Source organism: Oncorhynchus gorbuscha, linkage group LG09, assembly GCF_021184085.1.
Source record: "Oncorhynchus gorbuscha isolate QuinsamMale2020 ecotype Even-year linkage group LG09, OgorEven_v1.0, whole genome shotgun sequence".
In the NCBI taxonomy this organism is placed as follows: Eukaryota; Metazoa; Chordata; class Actinopteri; order Salmoniformes; family Salmonidae; genus Oncorhynchus; species Oncorhynchus gorbuscha.
In genome coordinates, this window is record NC_060181.1 from 18,594,258 (window position 1) to 18,621,168 (window position 26,911).

Genomic DNA, 26,911 nt, shown 5'->3' on the forward strand with positions numbered 1-26,911 from the left:
GACTCAGTCCTCTTGGAAGGAAGCTTCAAGTTAAAAGAGAACCATGGGAAATGCAGTTTGGGCATTCACACTTGTGAGCCTCTTCGGGGTTTATTTACGTAGTGCCCCTAAAACTTATAAATATCAGATATATGAGTGACAAAGGAAATTAACAGACTTTAAAATGTGATGCACATTTCCCAATGAAAAATAAAAAAATTCAAACAGTTGCACTAGACTCAGATCCTCAAAATATGTGTGCACGCATTTTATCAGTGTCATTTATTCAATACACAATGCATGGGAGATTAATGGAAATATTTTATTTTTTAAACCACTCCAGTCCAGTAGTAAGACTGATCAAAATGATCCTCTGCTACCCGACTCTCTGCTACCACCAGCTGGTACAAATTGGTCATAAAACAAAGGACCACAAAAGACTGTCATGTTTTAAATAATGACTGTGTCATGTTTTAATTATTTATTAGAAAGCTATAGTCATATACATTATCTTGCAACAGTGTGCAGTTCACATCATTCATATAAAAACACATGCACTCTTAATGCTTGTATAAAATCAAAGGTTAATCACATTACCTTTCACACATTCACCTGAACAAAATAGGTCACCTCGACATTCTAAACATTTAAGGCCTGGAATTATTTCTACAAATCCTCATAGAAAAAAATGTGAATTCTGACTTTCAATATACATGTATAACTTGTAACTTATTGAGTGAAAAAAATAATTGACTCAAATTCTGAATCCAACTCTGAATACTGAAGTTGTAAACAGGGCATCTCAACATTTCAGGCTTTACCTTCAGATTATTACATTTTTCATTCTTAGTTAAATAAAATCCATCCTGTAATACTTAGTCATCATTTGAACAACACAAAAAGAGAGGGGGTGGGGGAATACAAAAAAAAAAATTCTCATTTGGTACCCCTTGGTGTACAGTAAATTATGTTTAAAAGGTAAATGTAGTAAAGCTCTCTGCTCAGCCTTTTCCATTCAGTTTATGGTTCATTTACTTTCTCCTTGTTCAACCACCTATTCAACCAATGTAATATCCCCACCTCTTGAATCTCCTCTCCCAAATTCTCCTCCTTCCATCTCCCCAGAGTTGTTGGGTGCAGTGGGGATATAGTCCCTTCATTGGCTCTCTTTGCTTTTAATCATCGTGTCCATTGACAGCTTTGGTTCTCCCAGAGCCACTCTTTCGTTTAGATGAGCTGGCTGAGACTCTTGGCTATTCCAAGAGTCTCTCACCTACAAGAGGACAAACAGGGAATAGGCTCCTTGATGAACATCAGCAAATATGATTATGCTTTATATACACTGCTCAAAAAAATAAAGGGAACACTAAAATAACACATCCTAGATCTGAATGAATGAAATATTCTCATTAAATACTGTTTTCTTTACATAGTTGAATGTGTGGACAACAAAATCACACAAATGATCAATGGAAATCAAATTTATCAACCCATGGAGCTCTGGATTTGGAGTCACACTCAAAATTAAAGTGGAAAACCACACTACAGGCTGATCCAACTTTGATGTACTGTCCTTAAAACAAGTCAAAATTAGGCTCAGTAGTGTGTGTGGCCTCCACGTGCCTGTATGACCTCCCTACAATGCCTGGGAATGCTCCCGATGAGGTGGCAGATGGTCTCCTGAGGGATCTCCTCCCAGAACCTGGACTAAAGCATCCACCAACTCCTGGACAGTCTGTGGTGCAACGTGGCGTTGGTGGATGGAGCGAGACATGATGTCCCAGATGTGCTCAATTGGATTCAGGTCTGGGGAACGGGCGGGCCAGTCCATTGCATCAATGCCTTCCTCTTGCAGGAACTGCTGACACACTCCAGCCACATGAGGTCTAGCATTGTCTTGCATTAGGAGGAACCCAGGGCCAACCGCACCAGCATATGGTCTCACAAGGGGTCTGAGGATCTCATCTCGGTACCTAATGGCAGTCAGGCTACCTCTGGCGAGCACATGGAGGGCTGTGCGGCCCCCCAAAGAAATGCCACCCCACACCATGACTGACCCACCGCCAAACCGGTCATGCTGGAGGATGTTGCAGGCAGCAGAACGTTCTCCACGGCGTCTCCAGACTGTCACATGTGCTCAGTGTGAACCTGCTTGCATCTGTGAAGAGCACAGGGCGCCAGTGGCGAATTTGCCAATCTTGGTGTTCTCTGGCAAATGAAAAACATCCTGCACGGTGTTGGGCTGTAAGCACAACCTCCACCTGTGGACGTCGGGTCCTCATACCACCCTCATGGAGTCCGTTTCTGACCGTTTGAGCAGACACATGCACATTTGTGGCCTGCTGGAGGTCATTTTGCAGGGCTCTGGCAGTGCTCCTCCTGCTCCTCCTTGCACAAAGGCGGAGGTAGCGGTCCTGCTGCTGGGTTGTTGCCCTCCTACGGCCTCCTCCACGTCTCCTGATGTACTGGCCTGTCTCCTGGTAGCGCCTCCATGCTCTGGACACTACGCTGACAGACACAGCAAACCTTCTTGCCACAGCTCGCATTGATGTGCCATCTTGGATGAGCTGTACTACCTGAGCCACTTGTGTGGGTTGTAGACTCCATCTCATGCTACCACTAGAGTGAAAGCACCGCCAGCATTCAAAAGTGACCAAAACATCAGCCAGGAAGCATAGGAACTGAGAAGTGGTCTGTGGTCATCACCTGCAGAACCACTCCTTTATTGGGGGTGTCTTGCTAATTGCATATAATTTCCACCTGTTGTCTATTCCATTTGCACAACAGCGTGTGAAATTTATTGTCAATCAGTGTTGCTTCCTAAGTGGACAGTTTGATTTCACAGAAGTGTGATGGACACTTGCGATATAAGAATTGGAGCAGGGATAATTTTTAAGGTAAACACATGTTCGTGCACACACACACACAGAGCGAGAGAGACCGGCCTTGTGTTTTGGAGAACACATCCTGACCAAACTTGATGCACGCTAGGGCCTCCAGGAAGGCTATGGTCCTGTGGGTTAGATAGAGACCGTTGTTAACGGACACTCACCACCAAACATTCACCTTTAACAAAAATTGCATTTTACAACAAGCATTATCTATAGCAAAATATATATTTTTTGTTAATGGCACTATGTTAAAATGCACACAGTCACAGAAAACAAATACATTTCCTCATTAAATTCTAGTCACCAGACTGCAGAGGGTACATAGACTTTTGCTGTGCTTATAATATTGAAGGGGTGAAGCCAGGGGCATATAAGGCCCTCATTGTTTTCTATTTAATAGTGAGACAGCAATCTGGTCACACGTGGTTACCAGCACCTAGTCAGGGCAATCACTAGCTTAGGACTGAGATGAGGTCAGCATCTTTACAATATTTTGAATAAAACTGTACGTGACCTAATTTCCCATTCACAGCACTTCTGAGACGTTTGTCAATGACGTGGTCGCAACATTAGAAATGGCCACTAGAGGTTCCAGACGAGACTCACCCAAACATCCAACATTGTGTTCCCACTCTTTTGCACTGTGTGTCTGTCAGATACGCATAATACTGTCTGAAAGAACAGGAAGACGAATATTAGATACAGTTTATCTACAGCCATGACAAAAACGAGTGTCAAATCATTACGAAAAACAGAACGGTTTACAGAAATAGTTCAAAACGTATTTAAACTCAATTCCATCTATATGAGAAGAGACTGCACGTGTCTGTCAAAACCCCCTTGTGCCTCTATAATGTAGAGCATGTGTGGAGTGGCATGTTGGAGGGTCCCTACCGTACAGTAGGGGCTGTGATGATTCCAAGGAGGAGGATCCGGCACCAGCTGAGTGTGCGAAAAGCCTGGATGTGCATCAGGAAGAAAGTGTTCAACTCAGTCAGCTGTTTAGAGGAAAGGAGGACAGACTGGGAGTAAAGTAGTCCAGCAACATGTATATTAAAATCATCACTGAACTCACAGCTTAGATACCATAACATCTAGCCCATAATCTTCAGCACCGTCAATAAGACAAGATCATAGAAAACATAAACTGTTGTAAATTATAATTTTTAAAATATGAATACAAATATTGTTCAACTCCATTTGTTTCACAGCAGTGTCAATATACACAGAGTAATGACATAAATGGATTCTGAATTCTAACCCTGACACTACATACTATGTATTATTTCCAGGACAGAGGTCACCTGCCAGAGGATCATAAAGAGGTAGACCCCAGCCAACCTCTGGAAGGAGGACTTGGAGTCTAACCAGTGTATGTAGGTCCAGCTGTCTGGGGTGAACTGGAGCAGAACTCGTTTCAGCTTCCCTGTGGTCGTATGGATGTCTCTGAAGACACATCATAGATGTTTTTTTTCCTACTGTGTTATTAACTTGTTAATTGTTTACTCCATGTGTAACTCTGTGTTGTCTGTTCACACTGCTATGCTTTATCTTGGCCAGGTCGCAGTTGCAAATGAGAACTTGTTCTCAACTAGCCTACCTGGTTAAATAAAGGTGAAATAAATAAAACTAATTAAAAAATACAGATATACAACCAGCGGTACACCTACACACTGGGAAGTACCACTGATGAGTGTTCAGACACAGACACATAAGGTTAAACACACAGATACAGGCAAAAAGAGAATTACATACGCTGAGTGTACAAAGCATGCCGTTCCATTATATAGACTGACCAGGTGAATCCAGGTGAAAGCTATGATCCCTTATTTATGTCACTTGTTTAATCCACTTCAAATCAGTGTAGACAAAGGTGATTTTTAAGCCTTGAGACATTTGAGATATGGATTGTGTATGTGTGCCATTCAGAGGGTGAATGGGCAAGACAAAATATTTAAGTGCCTTTGAACGGGGTATGGTACTAGGTGCCAGGCACACTGATTTGAGTGTATCAAGAACTGCAACGCTGCTGGATTTTTCACACTCAACAGTATGGTGGTAATTACAAGATTATGTTATAATACTTTTATTCCATCAAATGGTTGTTTTATTCAACAGCATAGAGGGTTCTTATAACTATTGTGTCTGTGTGCACTGAAAGTGGGCCTCGGAGATAACACTGACAGGAGATTTACAATGTCTTTCGGATACCGCATTCCAGAGCATGAGTTAATGTTTCTGTTCTATAGGTTACCAGGGAGAGATGACCCCTGGGCCAGACCTAGGTCTCTACACAAAGATAACTGTTTTTATCCGCAGATACTGTCTGCTGTGAATTATAAGCATCTTTCATCTTTTAACCTTGTGACCCATTCCATACATCTGTTGTTCGTCATGTAGACTGAAGGGGGTTTATCTTAGCTATAAAATACCTTTGTACTTTTGTCTCGGGGCTCTGAACGAATCATCTGAAGGGGATTCATCGACCAGCCATCAGAGCACTCAATCAATTAACTTTATATGCGTGTGTTGTATTGACCTGCTTCCTTATTAATAAGTGAATACAGATTTAGTTGAAGTATAACTCTGACTTGTGTGATAAGTTTGTCTCTCCTCATTTGATAGTATAGAAATTAACCGCCACAACAGTTTCCTGTGTGTATCATGAATGGTCCACCACCCAAACAACATCCAGCCAACTTGACACCTGTGGGAAGCATCGAAGTCCACATTGTCTAGCATCCCTTTGGAACGCTTCAACACCTAGTAGACTCCATGCCCTGACTAATTGAGGCTGTTCTGCGGGTTAAAATGGGTAGGGAAACTCAATATTAAGGTGTACCTAATGTTTTGTACACTCAGTGTAAATGAGAAAGCACACATGCAATTCATCAGAGCAGGCAGAAATTCAATAGAATAATGTAGTTTAACTGTATTGTGCCATCTGTCATGAGACTACAGGAAAAGTCGCTTTGGATAAAAGCGTCTGCTAAATGGCATATATTATTATTATTATTATTAGAAGGATAACTCACTTGATGCTGGCCAATTGGTAGATGTGCATCTCCAGGAAGCGACACACAGTCATGCCCAGCCAGATGCCCCCTCCATTACAAAGCAGGAAGTTCAGGATCACCTGGTCCCACCAGCACTTAGGGAGCAGGTGCATGAAGAACAGCTGAGAGAGCGAGACAGAAAGAGAGCGAGGTCAATGAGGAGCTGACATTTGACTTAAATGAGCACATCCAATAGAATAAATCAGAAGCAACATATGGACTGAAACTGAAATGTGATCTGTTGTTAGAAATTGAGCAGGACTTCAAAGACATGTGTGTCCTAAAAGGCACCATATTCCCTATATTTTGCACCACTTTTGGAGGGTCCATATGGCTCTGGTCAAAATTTGTGCACTGTATAGGGAAATAGGATGCCATTTGGGATGCACTTTTATTTACCTCGGTGAGCTCCCTGGTGATGCTGATGGTCCAGCAGACGCCGTAGCTGCGGATGAGCAGGGCCTTCATGGCCCAGCCCGCAAAATTCCCAAACACAAAGATGTCAAAGTGGCTCAGGATACGCTCCCAGGTTATCACATGGCAGTTCACTGCATATTCCTGCAGGAGAAAGGCCAGGTAAGACATGAACACAGAAAAGGCAGAGAAGGCATAATACAGTGGTGGGAAAGGAAAGTCAGTTGTACAACTGAATGCCTTGAACTGAAATGTGTCTTCTGCATTTAACCCCTCTGAATAAGAGGTGTAGGAAGCTGCCTTAAAATCAACATCCAAGTTTTCGGCGCCCAGAGAACAGTGGGTTATAACAGCCTTGCTCATGGGCAGAGCGACCGATGAGTAGGTGTCCAAACTTTTGACTTGAACTCTATAAAATAAATTTAAAAAAATTAAAAGCCTCTCGCTGTCAACTGCAAGAACAGGCAAATCTGGTGCAGTCCATGAGGAGGAGATGCACTGCAGTACTTAATGCAGCTGGTGGCCACACCAGATACTGAATTACTTTTGACCCCTCCTTTGTTGAGGGCCACATTATTCAATTTCTGTTAGTCACGTCTGTGGAACTTGTTCAGTTTATGTCTCAGTTGTTGAATCTTGTTATGTTCATACCAATATTTACACGTTAAGTTTGCTGAAAATAAACGAAGTTGACAGCGAGAGGACGTTTTTTTTTCTTTTTTAGTTTATAGAGTACAAGTCAAAAGTCTGGACACCTACTCATTCAAGGATTTTTCTTTATTTTTACTATCTTCTACATTGTAGAATAATAATAATAATGAAGACAACAAAACTATGAAAACACACATATGGAATCATGTAGTAACCAAAAAAAGTGTTAAACAAATCCAAATATATTTTAGATTCTTCAAAGTAGCAATCCTTTGCCTTGACAGCTTTGCACACTCTTGGCATTCTCTCAACCAGTTTCACATGGAATACTTTTCCCACAGTCTAGAAATAGTTCCCACATATGCTGAGCACTTGTTGGCTGCTTTTTCTTCACTCTGCAGTCCAACTCATGCCAAACCATCTCAATTGGGTTGAGGTCAGGTGATTGTGGAGGCCAGGTCATCTGATGCAGCACCATCACTCTCCTTCTTGGTCAAATAGCCCTTACACAGCCTGGAGGTGTGTTTGGGTCATTGTCCTGTTGAAAAACATGTTAGTCCCACTAAGCGCAAACCAGATGGAATGGTGCATCATTAAGTGTGCACCATTAAGTGTGCCTTGAATTCTAAATAAAATCACTGACAATGTCACCAGCAAAGAACCCTCACACAATGACACCTCCTCCTCCATGCTTCACGGTGGAAACCACACATGCAGAGATCCATTCACCTGCTCTGTGTATCACAAAGACACGGCGGTTGGAACCAAAAATCGTATATTTAGACTCATCAGACCAAAGGACAGAGTTCCGCCGGTCCAATGTCCATTGCTTGTGTTTCTTGGCCCAATCAAGTCTCTTCTTCTTATTGGTGTCTTTTAGTAGGGGCTTCTTTGTAGCAATTCGACCATGAAGGCCTGATTCAGTTGATGTTCAGATGTGTCTTACTCTGTGAAGCATTTATTTGGGCTGCAATTTCTGAGGCTGGTAACTAATGAACTTATCCTCTGCAGCAGAGGTAACTCCTGGTTTACCTTTCCTGTGGCGGTCCTCATGAGAGCCAGTTTCATCATGACGCTTGATGTTTTTTTTACTGCACTTGAAGAAACGTTCAAAGTTCTTGAAATGTTCCACATTGACTGACCTTCATCTCTTAAAGTAACGGACTGTAGTTTCTCTGCTTATTTGAGCGGTTTTTGCAATAATATGGACTTGGTTTTTTACCACATAGGGCTATCTTCTGTATACCACCCCTACCGTGTTACAACACAACTGATTGGCTCAAACGCATTAAAAAGGAAAGTACATCTACAAATTAACTTAAGGCACACATGTTAATTGAAATCCATTCCAGGTGACTACCCCATGAAGCTGGTTGAGAGAATGCCAAGAGTGTGCAAAGCTGTCCTCAAGGCAAAAGGTGGCTACTTTCAAGAATCTCAAATGTATTTTTCTATTTAATGAAAGGTACCACACACACACATATATATATATATTTTTTTATAAACAAGGACATTTCTAAGTGACATTCACACACACACAATCGTTCAAAAGTTTGGGGTCACTTAGAAATGTCCTTGTTTTCCATGAAACATTAAATGACTTGCAAAATGAATAGGAAATATAGTCAAGATGTTGACAAGGTTATAAATAATGATTTTTAATTGAAATAATAATTGTGTCCTTCAAACTTTGCTTTCGTCAAAGAATCCTCCATTTGCAGCAATTACAGACTTGCAGACCTTTGGCATTCTAGTTATCAATTTGTTGAGGTAATCTGAAGAGATTTCACCCCATGGTTCCTGAAGCATCTCACACAAGTTGGATTGGCTTGATGGTCACTTCTTATGTACCATACAGTCAAGCTGCTCCCACAACAGCTCAATAGGCATGACAACCGGTGACTGTGCTGGCCACTCCATTATAGACAGAATACCAGCTGACTGCTTCTTCCCTAAATAGTTCTTGCATAGTTTGGAGCTGTGCTTTGGGTCATTGTCCTGTTGTAGGAGGAAATTGGCCCCAATTAGGAGCCGTCCACAGGGTATGGCATGGCGTTGCAAAACGGAGTGATCCCTTTTACCCTGTGCAAATTTCCCACTTTACCACCACCAATGCACCCCCCAGACCATAACATTGCCTCTACCGTGCTTGACAGATGGCGTCATCACTCCTCCAGTATCTTTTTATTTTTTCTGCGTCTAACGAATGTTCTTCTTTGTGATCCAAACACCTAAAACCTATGATTCGTCTGTCCATAACACGTTTTTTCCAATCTTCCTCTGTCCAGTGTCTGTGTTATTTTGCCCATCTTTATCTTTTATTTTTATTGGCACGTCTGAGATATGGCTTTTTCTTTGCAACTCTGGATAGAAGCCCAGCATCCCAGAGTCACCTCTTCACTGTTGACGTTGAGACTGGTGTTTTGCAGGTATTATTTAATGAAGCTGCCAGTTGAGGACTTGTGAGGCGTCTGTTTTCTCAAACTAGAAGCTAATGTGCTTGTCCTCATACTCAGTTGTGCACCGGGACCTCCCACTCCTTTCTATTTTGGTTAGGGCCAGTTTGCGCTGTTCTGTGAAGGGAGTAGTACACAGCATTGTACGAGATCTTCAGTTTCTTGGCAATTTCTTGCATGAAATAGCCTTCATTTCTCAGAACAAGAATAGACTGATGAGTTGCATTAGAAAGTAATTTGTTTCTGGACATTTGGAGCCTGTAATTGAACCTACAGATGTTTTTTTCTTCAGATACTCAACTAGTCTAAAGAAGGTCAGTTTGATTGCTTCTTTAATCAGAACAACAGTTTTCAGCTGTGCTAACATAATTGCAAAAGTGTTTTCTAATGATCAATTAGCCTTTTAAAATTATAAACTTGGATTAACTAACACAATGTGCCATTGGAACACAGGAGAGATGGTTGCTGATAATGGGCCTCTGTACGCCTATGTAGATATTCCATAACAAATCAGCCGTTTCCAGCTACAAGTCATTTACAACATTAACAATGTCTACACTGTATTTCTGATTGATATTATTTTAATGGATAAAAATGTTGCTTTTCTTTCAAAAACAAGGACATTTCAAATGACCCCAAACTTTTGAAAAATAGTATGTGTGCGTGTCCCACTTCTAAAACCAAAAGTTGCGCCTCGGTCTCCTGCAAATGTCATTGGATTACATTACCCTCCAGATTGGAGAGCTTTCCAAACCTAAACCAGGATCACTTCATCAGAATTTAGCCTACCTTTTCATTGTGAAAACATGGCATGGATTTAAACTAAAGGATGGATGTAATAGGATAAATGCTAGAGGGAATGGAGGGGGAGTCATTGATCATCTTGAATACAAGCTCCAGTGTTAAGTTGCCCCAAAGTACAGATCTAGGAACAGCTGCCCCTCCCCCGATCATAACCTGACACATTAGTTGGGAAAATGCTGAACTGACCCAAGATAAGCGTCTAGGGGCAACTACACCCACCAAATATGGTGTCCGGCATGCGGTGAATGAATACAGTAACATATTGAGATAAAAATCACTCACCATGATATCAGCCTCACGGTTAGCATAGCGTAGGTTGGGGTCCACCCAGTACATGAGTCTATTCACCTGAGCCCAGTTCAGGAAGAGGAGGATGACCAGGAACAGGAAGTACAGAACACCCTATACCTGACAACAACAGGAAGGAACTAATCAGAGCTGAGTTCCATGAACATGGTTCCATAAAGGAGTTCCCCTGATGATGACATATACTGTGCAGTAGGCCTACTCACCAAATAACATGCGCCAAATCGCAGGATGTGGTCGGGTGAATGGACCTGAAGTGGTTAAATTAAATACTGCCTTTACACACTTATTCATGTATCTACCATTATAAGAGTGGCTCTACCAAAACCCTCATACACTGCACTTCCAAAGTTAACATAGCATATACTGCAAACAGTGGGTATCCCATTCACTCGTACAATCAAAACGATGTCAAGCTGCAAAAGGCCATGCTGAAGACTAGTTTAGAATCTTGGAAGAACTCAAAAGACCTGAACAACTATTATGTGACCAATGACCTACACTAGAACAACATTCCTCCCACTCACCCCATGCAGACACACGTTTTCTACCAGGTGCTGGGCTGAGCTATTGTCAAGTACAAGGCAATGACTGAGTGAGTACCATTGGGGAAGGCCAGGACACTGATGATGAGGAAGGAGACAACCAACAGGAGACCCACTCGAAGGTTGTTGTCAGCATCTGTATCCTCCCTGGCAGAGAGAGCAGGGTTTAACATTTTTTTTAAAGCATTGGCTGAGATATGCAATATGTACATTTTCTCAGAGGATAAAGTGAGGTTTACGATGACACAGTAAACGGAAGATGTGACAAAAAATAAAGTTTACATGATTTTTGTATTTATAACAATAAGGAACATTAAAATGTCTAAATGTACCTAGTTCAGTTATACAGTTGAGTTTACACTTGGGTTAGATTAATAGGCCATGTTATCACAACCACTAGGTCTACTTACTGGTCCAATGAGCCGTCTACTCTCAACTGTCATTGGGTTACCTGGAAAATACGAAGTAAATCAAACTAGCCACAGTGAACGTCAAGAGAGTGAGGCTTGTAGAAAACGTCGATGCTGATGTCCTCCACCTGTTGCTCGTTAATCATTTGAAAGTGTAACATGTAATTCACATCATCCTTGCTTAATGTCCGAGTTTTTTTTTTTAGGATATGTCAGCACTTCCAGACAGGACAGGTTCGTCTGCCTATAAGTACACGGATGAGTACTGTGATCGACAAGGGGCAGAGAGAGTACTGAGCAAACCAGACAACGGCGCAACCAACTCAACAAAAATATAGGGGTGTAGTGGGAATGCACATTCCAATACCAGCACTCCCAATTCATTCACTGCCATTTTTCTTCTGAAAGAGTTTTATATTTTATTATTTGTAACATTGGAAATTACCGATGAAAGACAGGGAGTTGTTTTTATCGGTCCCTCATAGGTTGTATGAGCTGCCTCGTTGCCTTGCTGTATTCCTATTTTGACTGTGACACTTCCGTAATCCTTCGGTTAGAGTGCACACGTGAGTAGATTGACATTGGCGCTATCTTGTTGTTTTTACGCCTGTTCAGGGGACATATTCATGTTTTGACCCATATTTGTGTAAGTTATTGCATGATGTCATCTATTTTGTACTAGCAAAAAACACTTTCTATACGCTGGCTGGCTACCCCGTATGATTGATTGTTCTTCGCAATCTAGCTAGCCATTGCTGCTTCAATGAGACATGCCCTCTTTTAGCCAGCAGATCCGACCTGCTTGCTTACAGCTGCACTAGGGTCTGACAACATTGATCTGTATATTAAGACACTGCGAAACCAGCGCGAGATATGGTTCAGAAAACATACCTCAATCCAGGGATGAGAAATGCGTTATATTTCGAATTATCCCAACTGTTACACTGAGAAGATTGAACAACGGCTAGTTTTGAAAGAAAACGGTCATTTTCATCCTCATGCTCGGTAGCACAAACCACCGCAGCCATTTTGGAATGGCAGTGTCAGTCAATCAGCTCCTTTGTTGTTAAACACCACCTACCATCCCATAATGGATGCTGTTGCTACTGATAGCTAGAATGTAGACTAAAATGGCTGTTTACTTAAAGTGGAACTGACAGCATTTTAACTACAGAAATTGAAACAAACAATCATATCAATAATAAAATATGAAATTCCCAGTTTATGCTTCAAAACCAACTCTTTACAATGATTTTTTTTTAAACAAGTTATATTTGCCTAAAAATTCCATATTGTACAGTAAGGCATTGTTGGTAGAATAGATGGATCAAACAATTTTATTTGCCACATTTGCTGAATACAACAGTTGTGTACCTTTCTGTGGAATGCTTACTTACGAGCCCTTAACCAACAATGCAGTTCAATAAATGGGGTTAAGAAAATATTTACTAAATAAACTGAAGTAAAAAAGTAACATAATTAACGAGGCTATATACTATAAATGGGGGGTACCGAGTCAATGTGTGGGGGTACAGGTTAGTCGAGGTAATTTGCAGATGTAGGGAGGGGTAAAGTGACTATGCATAGATTAAAAAACAGCGAGTAGCAGCAGTGTAAAAACAGGGGGGGGGGGGTCAATAGTCTGGGTGGCCATTTGATTAATTGTTCAGCAGTCTTATGGCTTGCGGGTAGAAGCTGTTAAGGAGCCTTTAAACCTAGACGTGGCGCTACGGTACCACTTGCCGTGGGGTAGCAGAGAGAACAGTCTATAACTTGGGTAACTGGAGTCTGACGTTTTTTGGGGCCTTCCTCTGACATCACCTAGTATATAGGTCCTGGATGGTAGGAAGCTTGGCCCCAGTGATGTATTGAGCTGTACGCACTACCCTCTGTAGTAGAGGTCGACCGATTAATCGGAATGGCCGATTGGATTAGGGCCGATTTCAAGTTTTCATAACAATCGGATATCTGTATTTTTGGATGTCGATTTGGCTGATTTAAAAAATATATATATATTATTTTTAAATTATTTTATTTTTTTACACCTTTTATTTAACTAGGCACGTCAGTTAAGAACACTTTCTTATTTTCAATGACGGCCTAGGACGGTGGGTTAACTGCCTTGTTCAGGGGCAGAACGACAGATTTTTACTTTGTCAGCTTGGGGATTCAATCTTGCAACCTTACAGTTAACTAGTCCAACACTCTCCCATTGCACTCCACGAGGAGCCTGCCTGTTACGAGAATGCAGTAAGAAGCCAAGGTAAGTTGCTAGCTAGCATTAAACTTATCTTATAAAAAACAATCAATCATAATCACTAGTTAACTACTCATGGTTGATGATATTACTAGTTTATCTAGCGTGTCCTGCATTGAATATAATCGATACGGTGCGCATTCGCGGAAAAAAGACTGCCGTTGCTCCAACGTGTACCTAACCATAAACATCAAAGCCTTTCTTAAAATCAATACACAGAAGTATATATATTTTAAACCTGCATATTTAGCTAAAATAAATCCTGGTTAGCAGGCAATATTAACCAGGTGAAATTCTGTCACTTCTCTTGCGTTCATTGCACACAGAGTCAGGTTATATGCGATAATAATAAACGTTTTGTTTTCGAGATGATAGTTTCTGGATTCGACCATATTAATGACCAAAGGCTCGTATTTCTGTGTGTTATTATTTAATTAAAAAACTTTTTTTTTTTTTTTTTTACCTTTATTTAACCAGGCAAGTCAGTTAAGAACATATTCTTATTTTCAATGACGGCCTGGGAACAGTGGGTTAACTGCCTGTTCAGGGGCAGAACGACAGATTTGTACCTTGTCAGCTCGGGGGTTTGAACTTGCAACCTTCCGGTTACTAGTCCAACGCTCTAACCACTAGACTACGCTGCCGCCCCAATTATGTTATAATTAAGTCAATGATTTGATATTTGATAGAGCAGTCTGACTGAGCGTTGGTAGGCAGCAGCAGCATTCATTCAAACAGCACTTTAGTGCGTTTTGCCAGCAGCTCTTCGTTGTGCTTCAAACATTGCGCAGTTTATGACTTCGAGCCTATCAACTCCCGAGATTAGGCTGGTGTAACCGATGTGAAATGGCTAGCTAGTTAGTGGGGTGTGCGCTAATAGCGTTTCAAACGTTACTCGCTCTGAGACATGGAGTGGTTGTTCCCCTTGCTCTGCATGGGTAATGCTGCTTCAAGGGTGGCTGTTGTCGATGTGTTCCTCGTTCGAGCCCAGGTAGGAGCGAGGAGAGGGCCGGAAGCTATACTGTTACACTGGCAATACTAAAGTGCCTATAAGAACATCCAATAGTCAAAGATATATGGAATACAAATGGTATAGAGAAATAGTCTTATAAATACTATATTAACTACAACCTAAAACCTCTTACCTTGGAATATTGAAGTCTCATGTTAAAAGGAACCACCAGCTTTCATATGTTCTCATGTTCTGAGCAAGGAACTTAAACGTTAGCTTTTTACATGGCACACACACACTTTTACTTTCTTCTCCAACACTTTGTTTTTGCATTATTTAAACCAAATTGAACATGTTTCATTCTTTATTTGACGCTAAATCGATTTTTATTGATGTATTATATTAAGTTAAAATAAGTGTTCATTGAGTATTGTTGTAATTGTCATTATTACAAATAAATAAAAAAAAATGGTCGATTTAATCGGTATCGGCATCTGTCGACCTCTACTCTGTAGCGCCTTACGGTTGGATGTCGAGCAGTTGCCATACCAGGCGGTGATGCAACCGGGCAGGATACTCTCAATGGTGCAGAACTTTTTAAGGACCTGGGGATCAATGCCAAGTCTCCTGAGGGGTAAAGGGTATTGTCGTGCCCTCTTCACAATGGTCTTGGTGTGTTTGGACCATAATACTTTGTTGGTGATGTGACACCAAGGAACTTGAAACTCTCAAACTGTTCCACTATAACACCGTCGATGTGAATGGGGGCATGTTCGGCCCTCCTTTTTCATGTAGTCGACAATCAGCTCCTTTGTCTCACTCACGTTGAGGGAGAGGTTGTTGTCCTGGAACCGCACTGACCTCTCTATAGGTTATCTCATTGTTGTTGGTAATCAGACCTACCACTGTTGTGTCGTCAGCAAATGTAATTATGATGTTGGAGTCGTGCTTGGCCATGCAGTCGTGGGTGAACAAGGAGACACCCCTTCAAATGATTGGATTCGGCTATTTCAGCCACACCCATTGCTGATGGGTGTATAAAATCGAGCACACCGCCATGCAATCTCCATAGAAAACATTGGCCAGTGATGGGAAATCTTAACGCTACATTATACAATGACATTCTAGACTATTCTGTGCTTCCAACTATGTGGCAACAGTTTGGGGAAGGCCCTTTCCTGTTTCAGCATGACAATGCCCCCGTGCATAAAGCGAGATCCATACAAAAGTGAATGATGGCAGTGTGGCAAATGGCTTATTTGCATATAGGCCTGCTATAGCTTTGATTGGCTATGGCACACCGGTCTGCGTAGATTCTGGTTCTGGACAAGTCAGATGTTTATTTACTGCAGTCTATTAATTGTCCAAACGCACAGCCGCTTTCCCATTCTATATTGCAATCGAATTTTCACAAATGCCTTAGGTCATTCTCAAAAATTCAATGAATTTATGAAAATGACCATATCTAAGTGCTCGCTTTTTCAGAAAATGTTTCATAAAGGTGTCATATTCTTCCTGGGGGTTTATATGAACAGATTTGAATAAGATTCCATGTTGCTAAAACGCTGTCAGTTCCCCTTTTAGTTGTCTTTCCATATTCTCAGTGTAACAATAATTCGGATTTGAACTCATTTCTAACTGCTATGCTTTATATTGGCCAGGTCACAGTTACAAATGAGAACTTGTTCTCAACTAGCCTACCTGGTTAAATAATGGTGAAATAAATGTTAAAAGTTTTTAAAAACTGGATTGAGTTATGTTTACTGAGCCATATCTAGCGCTGGTTCCGCGGTATCTTAATATACACAGGGTAGGCTGTTCGTCCGTAGTGCAGTTGTAAGCAAGTCGGTCAGATCTTCTGGCTAGCCCCTTATTAATTGTTTATAATCTATTGGTTGCTTCTTTACTCAACAACACCAATCCCCATCATTCAAGTTCAATTAAAAATTCATAGCATTGGCTAACGTACTTGCATGATGGTGTGTTCCAGTTACGTTCAATGTACAGACCCCCTTCTCATGTCACAATGTCCTGTGTTTTTATCACAGATATCTACATGGCTTTAACCTGTATCCAGCATTGTCAGAGATGCACCAGTTTACTGAGGTCAAGGAGTGTTGGTATCACCACCCTTCAGTATTCCACAGATGCCCAGCATTGGCCTGCAGCCCTCTGGAATTCTTTCATTGTTCCAGTCTTGCCCTCTGTGCTCCAGAGAAGTCCGAATCCATCTCAGACGCGACAGAGGTGGAATCTAGGAGTGCGGAGTTACTGTGAATCTCATGCTAAGGTCCAACCATCTCAAACGAAACACAGGAATACTGATGAGTTACCTGGGACTGATATGGTGTCTTATCAGAATCCTGTCTCCCATCAACTCATAGATGGAGGGATGCTTCTGAAGGAGTGGCAGACAGCTTTTGGTACTAATGCCACCCCTGTGTGTACACACACACACACACACACACACACACACACACACACACACACACACACACACACACACACACACACACACACACACAGTTAAATAAAGGTGAAATAAGTCAAATAAAAACACAGTGGTCATTTCTACCTAATATTTTTGTCCTCTCCAGATTTGGATGATGCCCCAGGCCACTCTGCATTAGAGGAGATCAGTCATGAGGAGGCAGTTCATATGGACATCCCAGCTGCCCTGCCTCCTGTCTCCATCTCCCTGAAAGACTATGTCAATGAGTCAGAGACGCTTGGAAAGCTTGTACAGCTAGGTAGGTTGGGTCCATTTAGGGTTTGTATCTGATTAGCCATTACTCCCTCACTGTCTAATGTACAAGAGCAATAGATGTCATGTATATCTATGTCTCTGGATCGTACTCACTAGGCACCAAACTGAAGTAAGTGGGGAGGGATTACCAGAGCCCAAAAATAAACACTTGCTTTTTATTTCCGCTGCAGAGCATTTTGATACGCTGTGCACTAATGAATGTGACCCTGGTGTTAACCCTTCGGTTCCTTCTTCAGGTGTTCAGCTATGGAAACTGGAGCAGAGGCCTAACGTGGGTTCCATGTTGCTGAGGCTAGACTTCCAGACAGACGTGACCCCACGGCTGGTTTTCCTGAAGCAGCTGGGAGTGGAGGATTCTCGCCTGGGTTATCTGATCAGCCACAACCCCTTCATCCTCACAGAGAGCCTGGAGAATCTGCAGGCCAGGTACCAGAGTTGAGGGGATGGTTGTTGTATTGGCAGGTTGCATTTTCTACAGTCAGCAACACACATGGTTGACTATTGTAATGGACGTTTTAAATTGTGTGTCCATGTTACTAACCTTGTGAAAATATCCTATTATAATCTACTGTTCTTCTGAGTATAATTATGTGTTGCAAACCAGCTTGCTCCTGTGTCCTTGTAGAGATGAAAGGATAACTGAAAGTCCTTCCCAAGAACAGGAAACTATAAAGATATGTGCTTATCACCTAATGCTTCGGAATTCAGACTGTCTACACTGAGCTGTATAACTCTGTTCCCTCTAAGCTCAGAAATAAAGAATCTTAGTTTGACTTGGACTCAAGAAAATCCTTATTTGATAATATTCACCACACTATCTTAGGGACAAAGACGAAACTTGGTGTTTCCAACTGGTATCCCTGTTCAATCTCGTCTGTCAGCTTCAGTTGTTATAGGACTATGACAGGTGATACATTTCATTGTTAAATTATTTACAAATAATCTGTAGTATAAAATGAGGTAATAATCTCTCTTTCATATTAGAGTGGCATATCTTAGGTCCAAGAAGTTCAGCGCTGAGTCTGTGGCTTCCATGGTGTCCAGAGCTCCGTACCTGCTGAACTTCAGTGTGAAGAGGATGGACAACCGCCTTGGATTCTACCAACAGCAGTTAGGCCTTAGTGCTCAGAAGGTCAGGTCTGAATTGAGTAAACAATTACATTTAAAAGTTGTGTAAGGATTGACCCAAGACAACAGCAACTGGTCACATTATGTCCCACTAAATTTGTCATAGAACAATGCATAAGATAGTACATTCGTATCTTTCAGACACGGGATGTTGTGGCTCGCCTTCCCAGACTTTTGTGTGGCAGCTTGGAGACAGTTAAGGAGAATCTTAAGGTATGACAACAAACAAACGCTATTAAACGTTAACTGTGATAGGTCTTAATTCTTGGAGAGAAAAATAAGATTAATTCTTAGAATCTGTCTTTTTCATCCTAGATATGCAAAATGGAGATGGGGTTTCGTGAAAATGAGCTCCAGCACATTGTCACTGTAATCCCCAAAGTTCTTACTGCTAACAAGAAGAAACTGACCCAGATATTTGACTACATCCACAACACCATGAACATACCCCATGACCTGATTGTAAAGTTCCCACAGGTAAGCTATAAACTACCAGTCCTGAATCATCCATCTTTGGATAGTGGATACTCGCAGAGAATACATTATCTGGATATGTTAGTGTTTACCTAGCCCAATAATTTACTCCTTATAGTTCATGTTCTGTTTAAAGGCGTTTAGGCTCTGGAAGATGAAACAGCCAAATACTCCATCTAATCATGAATCGATTCTCGATTCCTGTACAGTTCTACAAACATAAAGCACTGAACTTTCATATCACATCAAAATAATTTCACAAATACTAAATATACTTACTGTACACTGTTTTAACACAATTGCATCCAACAGTATTTTTCAGTGACGACATGTTTTTGGCGTTAGTCTTCCATTTACACACTGGTGTTTGGAGACGCAGATAGTGTGGACTAGCTGTGCTAATTGGCTGTCTTCAGTCTGTTTTCCGTAAACAAGCGCTGTAACATGTAAATATGGCCGTGTGGGAACCCTAACCCTATAAAGGTGTGTAGTAAATAAACTATTTGTTTATTTTATTATTTCTCGCTGATATGAATGATTTGTTCATTATGTTTCCAAAACCATACCGCAAGCGATGCGTGTTCACGTCTAGAGAAACGTCCGGGCTCGTAACAAAACTCGTCAATAGGCGTTTAAGGTAGTTTGCGTATGACTTGGGTGGGGTAGTATTTACCAAGTGATGGATCAGGAACCACTTATGGGTCACGGTGGGTAACCCCTGCTGGGTCATGGCCAAGGACTGAGTTGTGGCTAAAAACATATTTATTTTGTTGAGCTGATGGGACATAGTACATTACCAGTGAATTGTCTTTAGACATGTCACAGATTCAGTTGGACTTGCTATCACCTATTGTCTGAAAAGTTATCTGTCCTTTCTACAGGTCCTGAATGCAAAGTACCTTCGTATCAAAGAAAGACACCTGTTCCTGCAATACCTAGATAAGGCTCAGTATGACCCTGCCAAGCCTAACTACATCTGTCTGGACAAGCTTGTCTCCCTGCCAGATGAGGCCTTCTGCACTGAAGTGGCATCAGCCACACTAAAGGACTTTGAACTGTTTCAGAAGACGATGTAATTAATGAAACACTACAGTTTCTGTATATGTGTGTTATGTGAATAAATATGTTGAAGATATTCTACATTGAATATTGCTGTTTACTATTGAACTGGTTGAATAGCATGTTGAACTGGCTGATGAGCATGTTTGTACCAGAAGAGGGCCACATTTCGACACATTGTTGAGATTTTGGATGATTTTGGACCTTTGATAAATGTAGCTAGCCTTCTTCATAACGACTAACGTGTAAATATATAAATGGAAAAATAGCGAGGATAATTCAATTCTTACAGAGTTCTTGTGCAGAGTTGCGCAACCGCGGATGACCTCATTCTCAAAACGTCATTTTACCCACAATTCCACTCAACTTTTTTTTAGACAGAACAACATGGCGTCGAGGGCACCAGGTAATTACAATCACCTAATTTTTTAAGCGTTTCTTTGCCTGTAAATCGAGATGATACGTTGCAGATATTGTTGAGTATAGGGGCTATTGATTTGTGAGGGAAAAACAAGACGATGCGGAGTGTTTTGGTGCGTTCAAATCCATGTTTTTAATGACTTTCTGTCGTCCTCTGTGTCCCCGGGAAAGGCAAGAAGTATGTTAGCTAGCTCTGGCAAATTAAGGAAATCTGGTTTGTGCCAGTGACATATTGCGCATTTAAATTAAATGTATGCCAGTTGGCTAATGGTTAGGTAAAACGGTACTATAAGTTATAATAATATTATATGGTCTGATCAACCTTCAAACGCCACGCCAGTGCAGCTTGATTATCTAACAACATCTAACGTGAGCAGTTACCACCTAACTAGTAATATGTAGGTCATGTGATCTACTAGCAATCTATTCACTTATCCAACACATGTAATATTTGCATTTTGAGTGCACTTCTAGGTTCGCCCAAATAATTCTACTGTCAAATCCTCCCTCCAGTCCCTACTTCTACAATTCACTCATTTCTAGTTGATCCACTCCAGTGTTTTTTTAGATTCATGGATAATATTGGGTGTCTCTTTGCTTTTGTGCTGCAGTGATTGCAACTGGATTTTAAGCTGTTTTTGGGAATGATCTTGTTGACAAGCAAATTACTCTTCTGGTATCCCCCACAGCAACTACAGGCAGACTCCTGGTCAGCTTTCGCAAATGGTACTACAATGCTGCTGGATTCAACAAAATTGGTAACTCTTGGGAGTCTTAATGTTTTTTAATTCTATTTAGGGCCATCTCTGAGTCTTAAGACAAATTAATTCACTCAGTCTTAAACATCTAGAATCTTCAGTTAGATCTCGCCTATTTTTGGTTCCAGGTCTGATGCGTGATGACACAATCCACGAGGATAGCGACGTGAAAGAGGCCTTGCGGCGTCTCCCAGAGAAAGTATACAACGACAGGATGTTCAGGCTCAAGAGAGCCCTGGACCTCTCCATGAAGCAGGCGGTTCTCCCCAAGGAACAGCGGACTCAATATGAGGAGGTACAGCAGAGCTGGGCTCAAATGACATATTCAGGACTGATTCAGACCTGGGCTCAAATAATTAAGTACTTTGTTTGATAAACCTTGCCTGGTTTAATGGACTAATAAAATGGTCCTAAAACTGCAAACTCCACTCATCTGGCACTCCAGGCATGCAAACGCTGAAGTATTTGAAATAATTCAAATAATATTTGAACCCGGGTCAGAGGTACAGTGCATATAGTCTCACACGTTAGTTTGTACAGAAATGGCTTTGCGCTGCCACTGGGGAAATGGAAGATATGTCTAAAGTTTGATAGCAGTTGATGCTATAGTGAAGCGGTATTCAACTCCTGGAGTTTTCTATTCTACCTGATAATTAATTGCACCCACCTGGTGTCCCAGGTCTGAATCAGTCCCTGATTAGTGGGGAACAATTTAACTCAACGGAACTGGCTTTACAGTTCAGAGTTGAGGGTTACAGTGTGACTTTGGAATGAAGGGCAAAGTCTAGCCTCTGAGGCTAAGGTGGAGATATTGTTACTGCACTGCTCAAAAAAATAAAGGGAACACTAAAATAACACATCCTAGATCTGAATGAAATGTTTTTATTAAATACGTTTTTCTTTACATAGTTGAATGTGTTGACAACAAAATCACACAAATGATCAATGGAAATCAAATTTATCAACCCATGGAGGTCTGGATTTGGAGTCACACTCAAAATTAAAGTGGAAAACCACACTACAGGCTGTTCCAACTTTGATGTAATGTCCTTAAAACAAGTCTAAATGAGACTCAGTAGTGTGTGTGGCCTCCACGTACCTGTATGACCTCCCTACATCGCCTGGGCATGCTCCCGATGAGGTGGCGGATGGTCTCCTGAGGGATCTCCTCCCAGACCCGGACTAAAGCATCCGCCAACTCCTGGACAGTCTGTGGTGCAATGTGGCGTTGGTGGATGGAGCGAGACATGATGTCCCAGATGTGCTCAATTGGATTCAGGTCTGGGGAACGGGCGGGCCAGTCCATAGCATCAATGCCTTCCTCTTGCAGGAACTGCTGACACACTCCAGCCACATGAGGTCTAGCATTGTCTTGCATTAGGAGGAACCCAGGGCCAACCGCACCAGCATATGGTCTCACAAGGGGTCTGAGGATCTCATCTCGGTACCTAATGGCAGTCAGGCTACCTCTGGCTAGCACATGGAGGGCTGTGCGGCCGCCCAAAGAAATGCCACCCCACACCATGACTGACCCACTGCCAAACCGGTCATGCTGGAGGATGTTGCAGGCAGCAGAACGTTCTCCACGGCATCTCCAGACTGTCACGTGCTCAGTGTGAACCTGCTTTCATCTGTGAAGAGCACAGGGTGCTAGTGGCGAATTTGCCAAACGTCCTGCATGGTGTTGGGCTGTAAGCACAACCCCCACCTGTGGACGTCGGGCCCTCATACCACCCTCATGGAGTCTGTTTCTGACCGTTTGAGCAGACAGATGCACATTTGTGGCCTACTAGAGGTCATTTTGCAGGGCTCTGGCAGTGCTCCTCCTTGCACAAAGTCGGAGGTAGCGGTCCTGCTGCTGGGTTGTTGCCCTCCTACAGCCTCTTCCACGTCTCCTGATGTACTGGCCTGTCTCCTGGTAGCGCCTCCATGCTCTGGACACTACGCTGACAGACACAGCAAACCTTCTTGCCACAGCTCACACTGATGTGCCATCCTAGATGAGCTGCACTACCTGAGCCATTGTGTGGGTTGTAGACTCCGTCTCATGCTACCACTAGAGTGAAAGCACCGCCAGCATTCAAAAGTGACCAAAACATCAGCCAGGAAGCATAGGAACTGAGAAGTGGTCTGTGGTCACCCGCTGCAGAACCACTCCTTTATTGGTGGTGTCTTGCTAATTGCCTATAATTTCCACCTGTTGTCTATTCCATTTGCACAACAGCATGTGAAATGTATTGTCAATCAGTGTTGCTTCCTAAGTGGACAGTTTGATTTCACAGAAGTGTGATTGACTTGGAGTTACATTGTGTTGTTTGTGTTCCCTTTATGTTTTTGAGCAGTGTATATTGATAGTGCTAAACTAATTGAAGAATCAATGAAGGAGGTAGGAGAATTATGATTATGAATTACTGGATTATGAAGCAAGTAGGATTAGAGACTAAAGGTTGGATTGGAATTGGGCAATAGTTGAGTTGGGAGATGCCTATAAAGCTATTTAATGTTGAAAAATGACACACTAAAAACCACATCAAGTACAGTTGGTGGAAGAAAGTTGACAGAACTAATGTTTTGTTTCTGTTTGACCTTTTTTCTGTAGGACGTACATTACCTGGAGCCTTACCTGAAAGAGGTCATCCGTGAGAGGAAAGAGGTTGAGGAGTGGTCGAAGAAATGAGATGGATGTGGAGGGCTGATGTTCCTTCTGTTTGTTCTGGTGAATGGTTGTCCTCTGTAATATTTCAAATAAAGTGTACCCTGTGGGAAGACTGCTTAATAAAAATTTAAATTTTGGGAAAAGATGTACAAGTGTGGAGAGTTTAAGAAGTATTGCAAGATTGGTAAAATAGCTTTTGGGTTAAGATGTGAACCAGGATGTTGATCACCACTGTAATGTTTATTTATAGTGAATCCACTTTAATCCCAAATTTTAAGACGGAAATAACAATTGACTAAACTATAATGGAACGGCAGTTGCATGTTTAAAAAAAATACATGATAATGGAGCAATACATTTGTCAATCTGTTTCAAGTACTTATGAATCAGTTCATATGGATATAAAACAAAGCTTTTCAAGGCCTTAAGCATCCCAATAGGCTAAACTTTTTATTTGCACAAATTTCTTAGTTGTCTTTGGATAAGTGCAAATGAAGTGTTGCAAGCCACAATAGATGATTGAGAAAGATGAACCCTTTGTATTGCACACACCCTTGATCTATCAACCCTCTTTCCCGCCCTCTGGTATGGTATTTACCTAAACTTCAATCTACCTCTGGATCTCCTGTTGTTCACAATCTCAATGGTATCAAAGTTTCCAATGATGCTGTTGAAGGATTTCACCATGGACACCCTCAGTTCCTTACTGGTCTCATTGATATCTGCGTCATAAGCACCCAACAGGGGTAACTACCTCCACGTTCCCCACCCCCTGAAGGATCCCCATCAGTTGACCCCTGACCGCCTGGAACATCTCCCTGTTGTACTGCAGCAGGACCGTCTCATCCAAGGGGTAGGTGACATCCTCAGGTTAGCAGTCCCGGGGCACTGGCAGCTCCAAATACCTTAGGGCTGATGTCCATGTGTTCATCCTCTAGGGTGAGGCTGTGGCGGGGAAGAGGCTGCACACATCGTGACCATTATGTCCAGACTGACCAGGTTCTCCCTTTGCAGGCTGTTGGCCAGATAGGCCATGTCCACACAGTTCAGGTTACAGTTGGCCAGCTTCAGGAATTTAAGTGGAGTGGTCAGGGGGCTCTGGACAAGGCCAGAGAGTCACAAATGTATTACATTTTCCCAATTAGGTTATATTATCACTTGTGTATGCTTGCAATGTGGGTGTGCGCATCACCTTACGCAAGCTTGACAAAAAACTAAGCCAATATGAAATCTTTACAATGCATGCCTAATTAATGGACAGTGCAGGTGTCTGCGTGTTGTTTTGGGGCATGACCTCAGTGCTATTTCAAAGTCAGCTGTAAATGACACCCTATTCACTTTTAAGTGCACTACTTTCTACCAGGGTCAAAAAGTTTTCTGGTCAAAAGTAGTACACTATATAGGAAATAGGGTGCAATTTGGGAAGCAGACAATATCAAACATTAAGTATTCCCTGGTTTCTGGCCAACCTGCAGATTTAGCTCCAGGCAGCTGTCTACATTCTCCCCCACAGCCAAGCAACAAAAACAAAATGCCACTGAGTGCAAACTGAGTACCGGAAACTGAGTACTGGAAACTGCAGCCTCCATGTTATGATATTACACAGTGGAAATGCATCAGCTTGAATAGACATCCCCAAAGCTATATATACAGTAGACATCAATACCTTCTACCTATACACATGCACACACACACACTCTCGCCCCACACAGAGGTGAGCCTCTCACCTTAGCAGTCTTTGCAGGTGTCTAGTGAAGGTGCAGAAGCCCATGTAGAGCTCTGTCAGCTCAGTCAGCCGGCTCAGCAGATCCCCAATGGTCACCAGCAGGTCATCTTCATCCGAGCCCAACCATCGCATGTCCATCACCTCCTCGGCCAACATCATGGACTGCAGCTGGGGGAACTCTATCCGGGACAACAGCAACTCCAGATGCGGGGCCTCCAGGTGAACATTATGGACCATCTGTAGTCTATGTTGCTTGCGGTGTTCTTTTGTCTTGCTTAAGCCACTTTTCTTGTACATGTTCTCTGTTTCATGGCCTCTGGTTGGGCCACACACAGCACGTAGAACAGCTGTTTGAGAGCCAGGGAGTTGGCTCGGGACCTGATGAAGCTCAGCTTCAAGGGGCAGTGACGGAGTAGCAGGAAGGCCTGGGCCACCACCTTGTAGTCCCGCCCGGTGACAAAGCCGCTCAGGCGCACGTCCACCTCGGTCTCGAGGGCTGAGGGTGCAGCGCCAGCCGCCAGCATGACCTCGTAGCACATGCAGGTGAGGACCCACCGACCCAAGGTGGATCCACCGGAACAGGTATGGTACTGTCCTTCAGCCCAGTCAGGTCCACCATACAGAGGGTCTGGGCGTAAGTCTCTGTTGGCTGCAGCATGTACGACTGGAGATGGAACAGATAGAGATAGAACATAACTGTTTATTGCCATCAAATGGGAATTTGTCTTACAAATCAAAGTTATATGATGTAAGGTGACATTGTGACCTTGTATTGCCCCAGTGGCAACTCAAGTAACTACAAACACATTGAGACTTGAAGAAAAACCAAAATTGTGTCACACTGGCCAAGATCCAGTGCCTCAGTTCACACGCAGCATTTTTGACCAGTGACAGATTGCACCTCTAAACACAACACCAGAACACACAGTTAGCCTACTTTCAGCCCAGTCAACAGACCCATCTAGGCACTGCTGGCAGATGCAGGAGATCCTCCTGGCAGTCTACCGTCCTGAGCCTTTGCAGGTTAAGCTCATGCAGAGGCAGATTTGGACCAGGTCGTGGAGGAGGAAGGCCTTCTCGTGCAGGTAGCAGGCATTGAAGAGGAGTGGGTAGAAATTGAACAACAAACAGCTAAGGTTCCCCATGGTGCTCGGGCTACTCTGAGCGAAGCCCTCGGCAGCAAGAAACCTCAGGCTCTTCAT

The 26,911-nt window shown here is 42.4% G+C and overlaps 3 protein-coding genes and 1 pseudogene across 8 annotated transcripts; 2 read left to right on the plus strand and 2 right to left on the minus strand.

Moving 5' to 3' along the window:
- Positions 1–2,740: 2,740 nt before the first annotated feature.
- On the minus strand, positions 2,741–12,523 carry LOC124043237 (phosphatidylserine synthase 1-like). Of its 5 annotated transcripts, XM_046361591.1 has the most exons (10): positions 12,404–12,523; positions 11,513–11,553; positions 11,161–11,249; positions 10,764–10,808; positions 10,534–10,659; positions 6,326–6,484; positions 5,906–6,048; positions 3,765–3,829; positions 3,477–3,542; positions 2,741–2,992 (listed from the first exon to the last, which is right to left on the minus strand). In XM_046361591.1, the coding sequence occupies exons 5-9, from the start codon at positions 10,585–10,587 to the stop codon at positions 3,523–3,525; spliced, it is 441 nt and encodes a 146-aa protein (XP_046217547.1). In that variant the 5' UTR covers positions 10,588–10,659; positions 10,764–10,808; positions 11,161–11,249; positions 11,513–11,553; positions 12,404–12,523; the 3' UTR covers positions 2,741–2,992; positions 3,477–3,522. The 5 variants fall into 5 exon arrangements, 4 of the variants coding, with proteins under 4 accessions (XP_046217547.1, XP_046217548.1, XP_046217545.1 ...); XM_046361592.1 differs by lacking the exons at positions 11,513–11,553; positions 12,404–12,523 and adding an exon at positions 11,554–12,069; XM_046361589.1 differs by lacking the exon at positions 12,404–12,523 and having other exon boundaries at positions 11,513–12,069.
- On the plus strand, positions 11,798–20,225 carry LOC124043236 (transcription termination factor 3, mitochondrial-like). Of its 2 annotated transcripts, none has more exons than XM_046361587.1 (8): positions 11,798–12,078; positions 16,770–17,144; positions 17,319–17,471; positions 17,725–17,914; positions 18,473–18,620; positions 18,758–18,829; positions 18,932–19,093; positions 19,972–20,225. In XM_046361587.1, exons 1-8 carry the CDS (start codon positions 12,003–12,005, stop codon positions 20,164–20,166), a joined length of 1,371 nt encoding a protein of 456 aa, XP_046217543.1. In that variant the 5' UTR covers positions 11,798–12,002; the 3' UTR covers positions 20,167–20,225. The 2 variants fall into 2 exon arrangements, with proteins under 2 accessions (XP_046217543.1, XP_046217544.1); XM_046361588.1 differs by having other exon boundaries at positions 12,030–12,158.
- A 251-nt stretch (positions 20,226–20,476) lies between these two features.
- LOC124043238 (cytochrome b-c1 complex subunit 7-like) lies at positions 20,477–24,128 on the plus strand. Its single transcript, XM_046361593.1, has 4 exons — positions 20,477–20,555; positions 21,259–21,327; positions 21,456–21,622; positions 23,927–24,128. Exons 1-4 carry the CDS (start codon positions 20,537–20,539, stop codon positions 24,002–24,004), a joined length of 333 nt encoding a protein of 110 aa, XP_046217549.1. The 5' UTR covers positions 20,477–20,536; the 3' UTR covers positions 24,005–24,128.
- A 789-nt stretch (positions 24,129–24,917) lies between these two features.
- LOC124043092 lies at positions 24,918–26,911 on the minus strand (annotated as a pseudogene).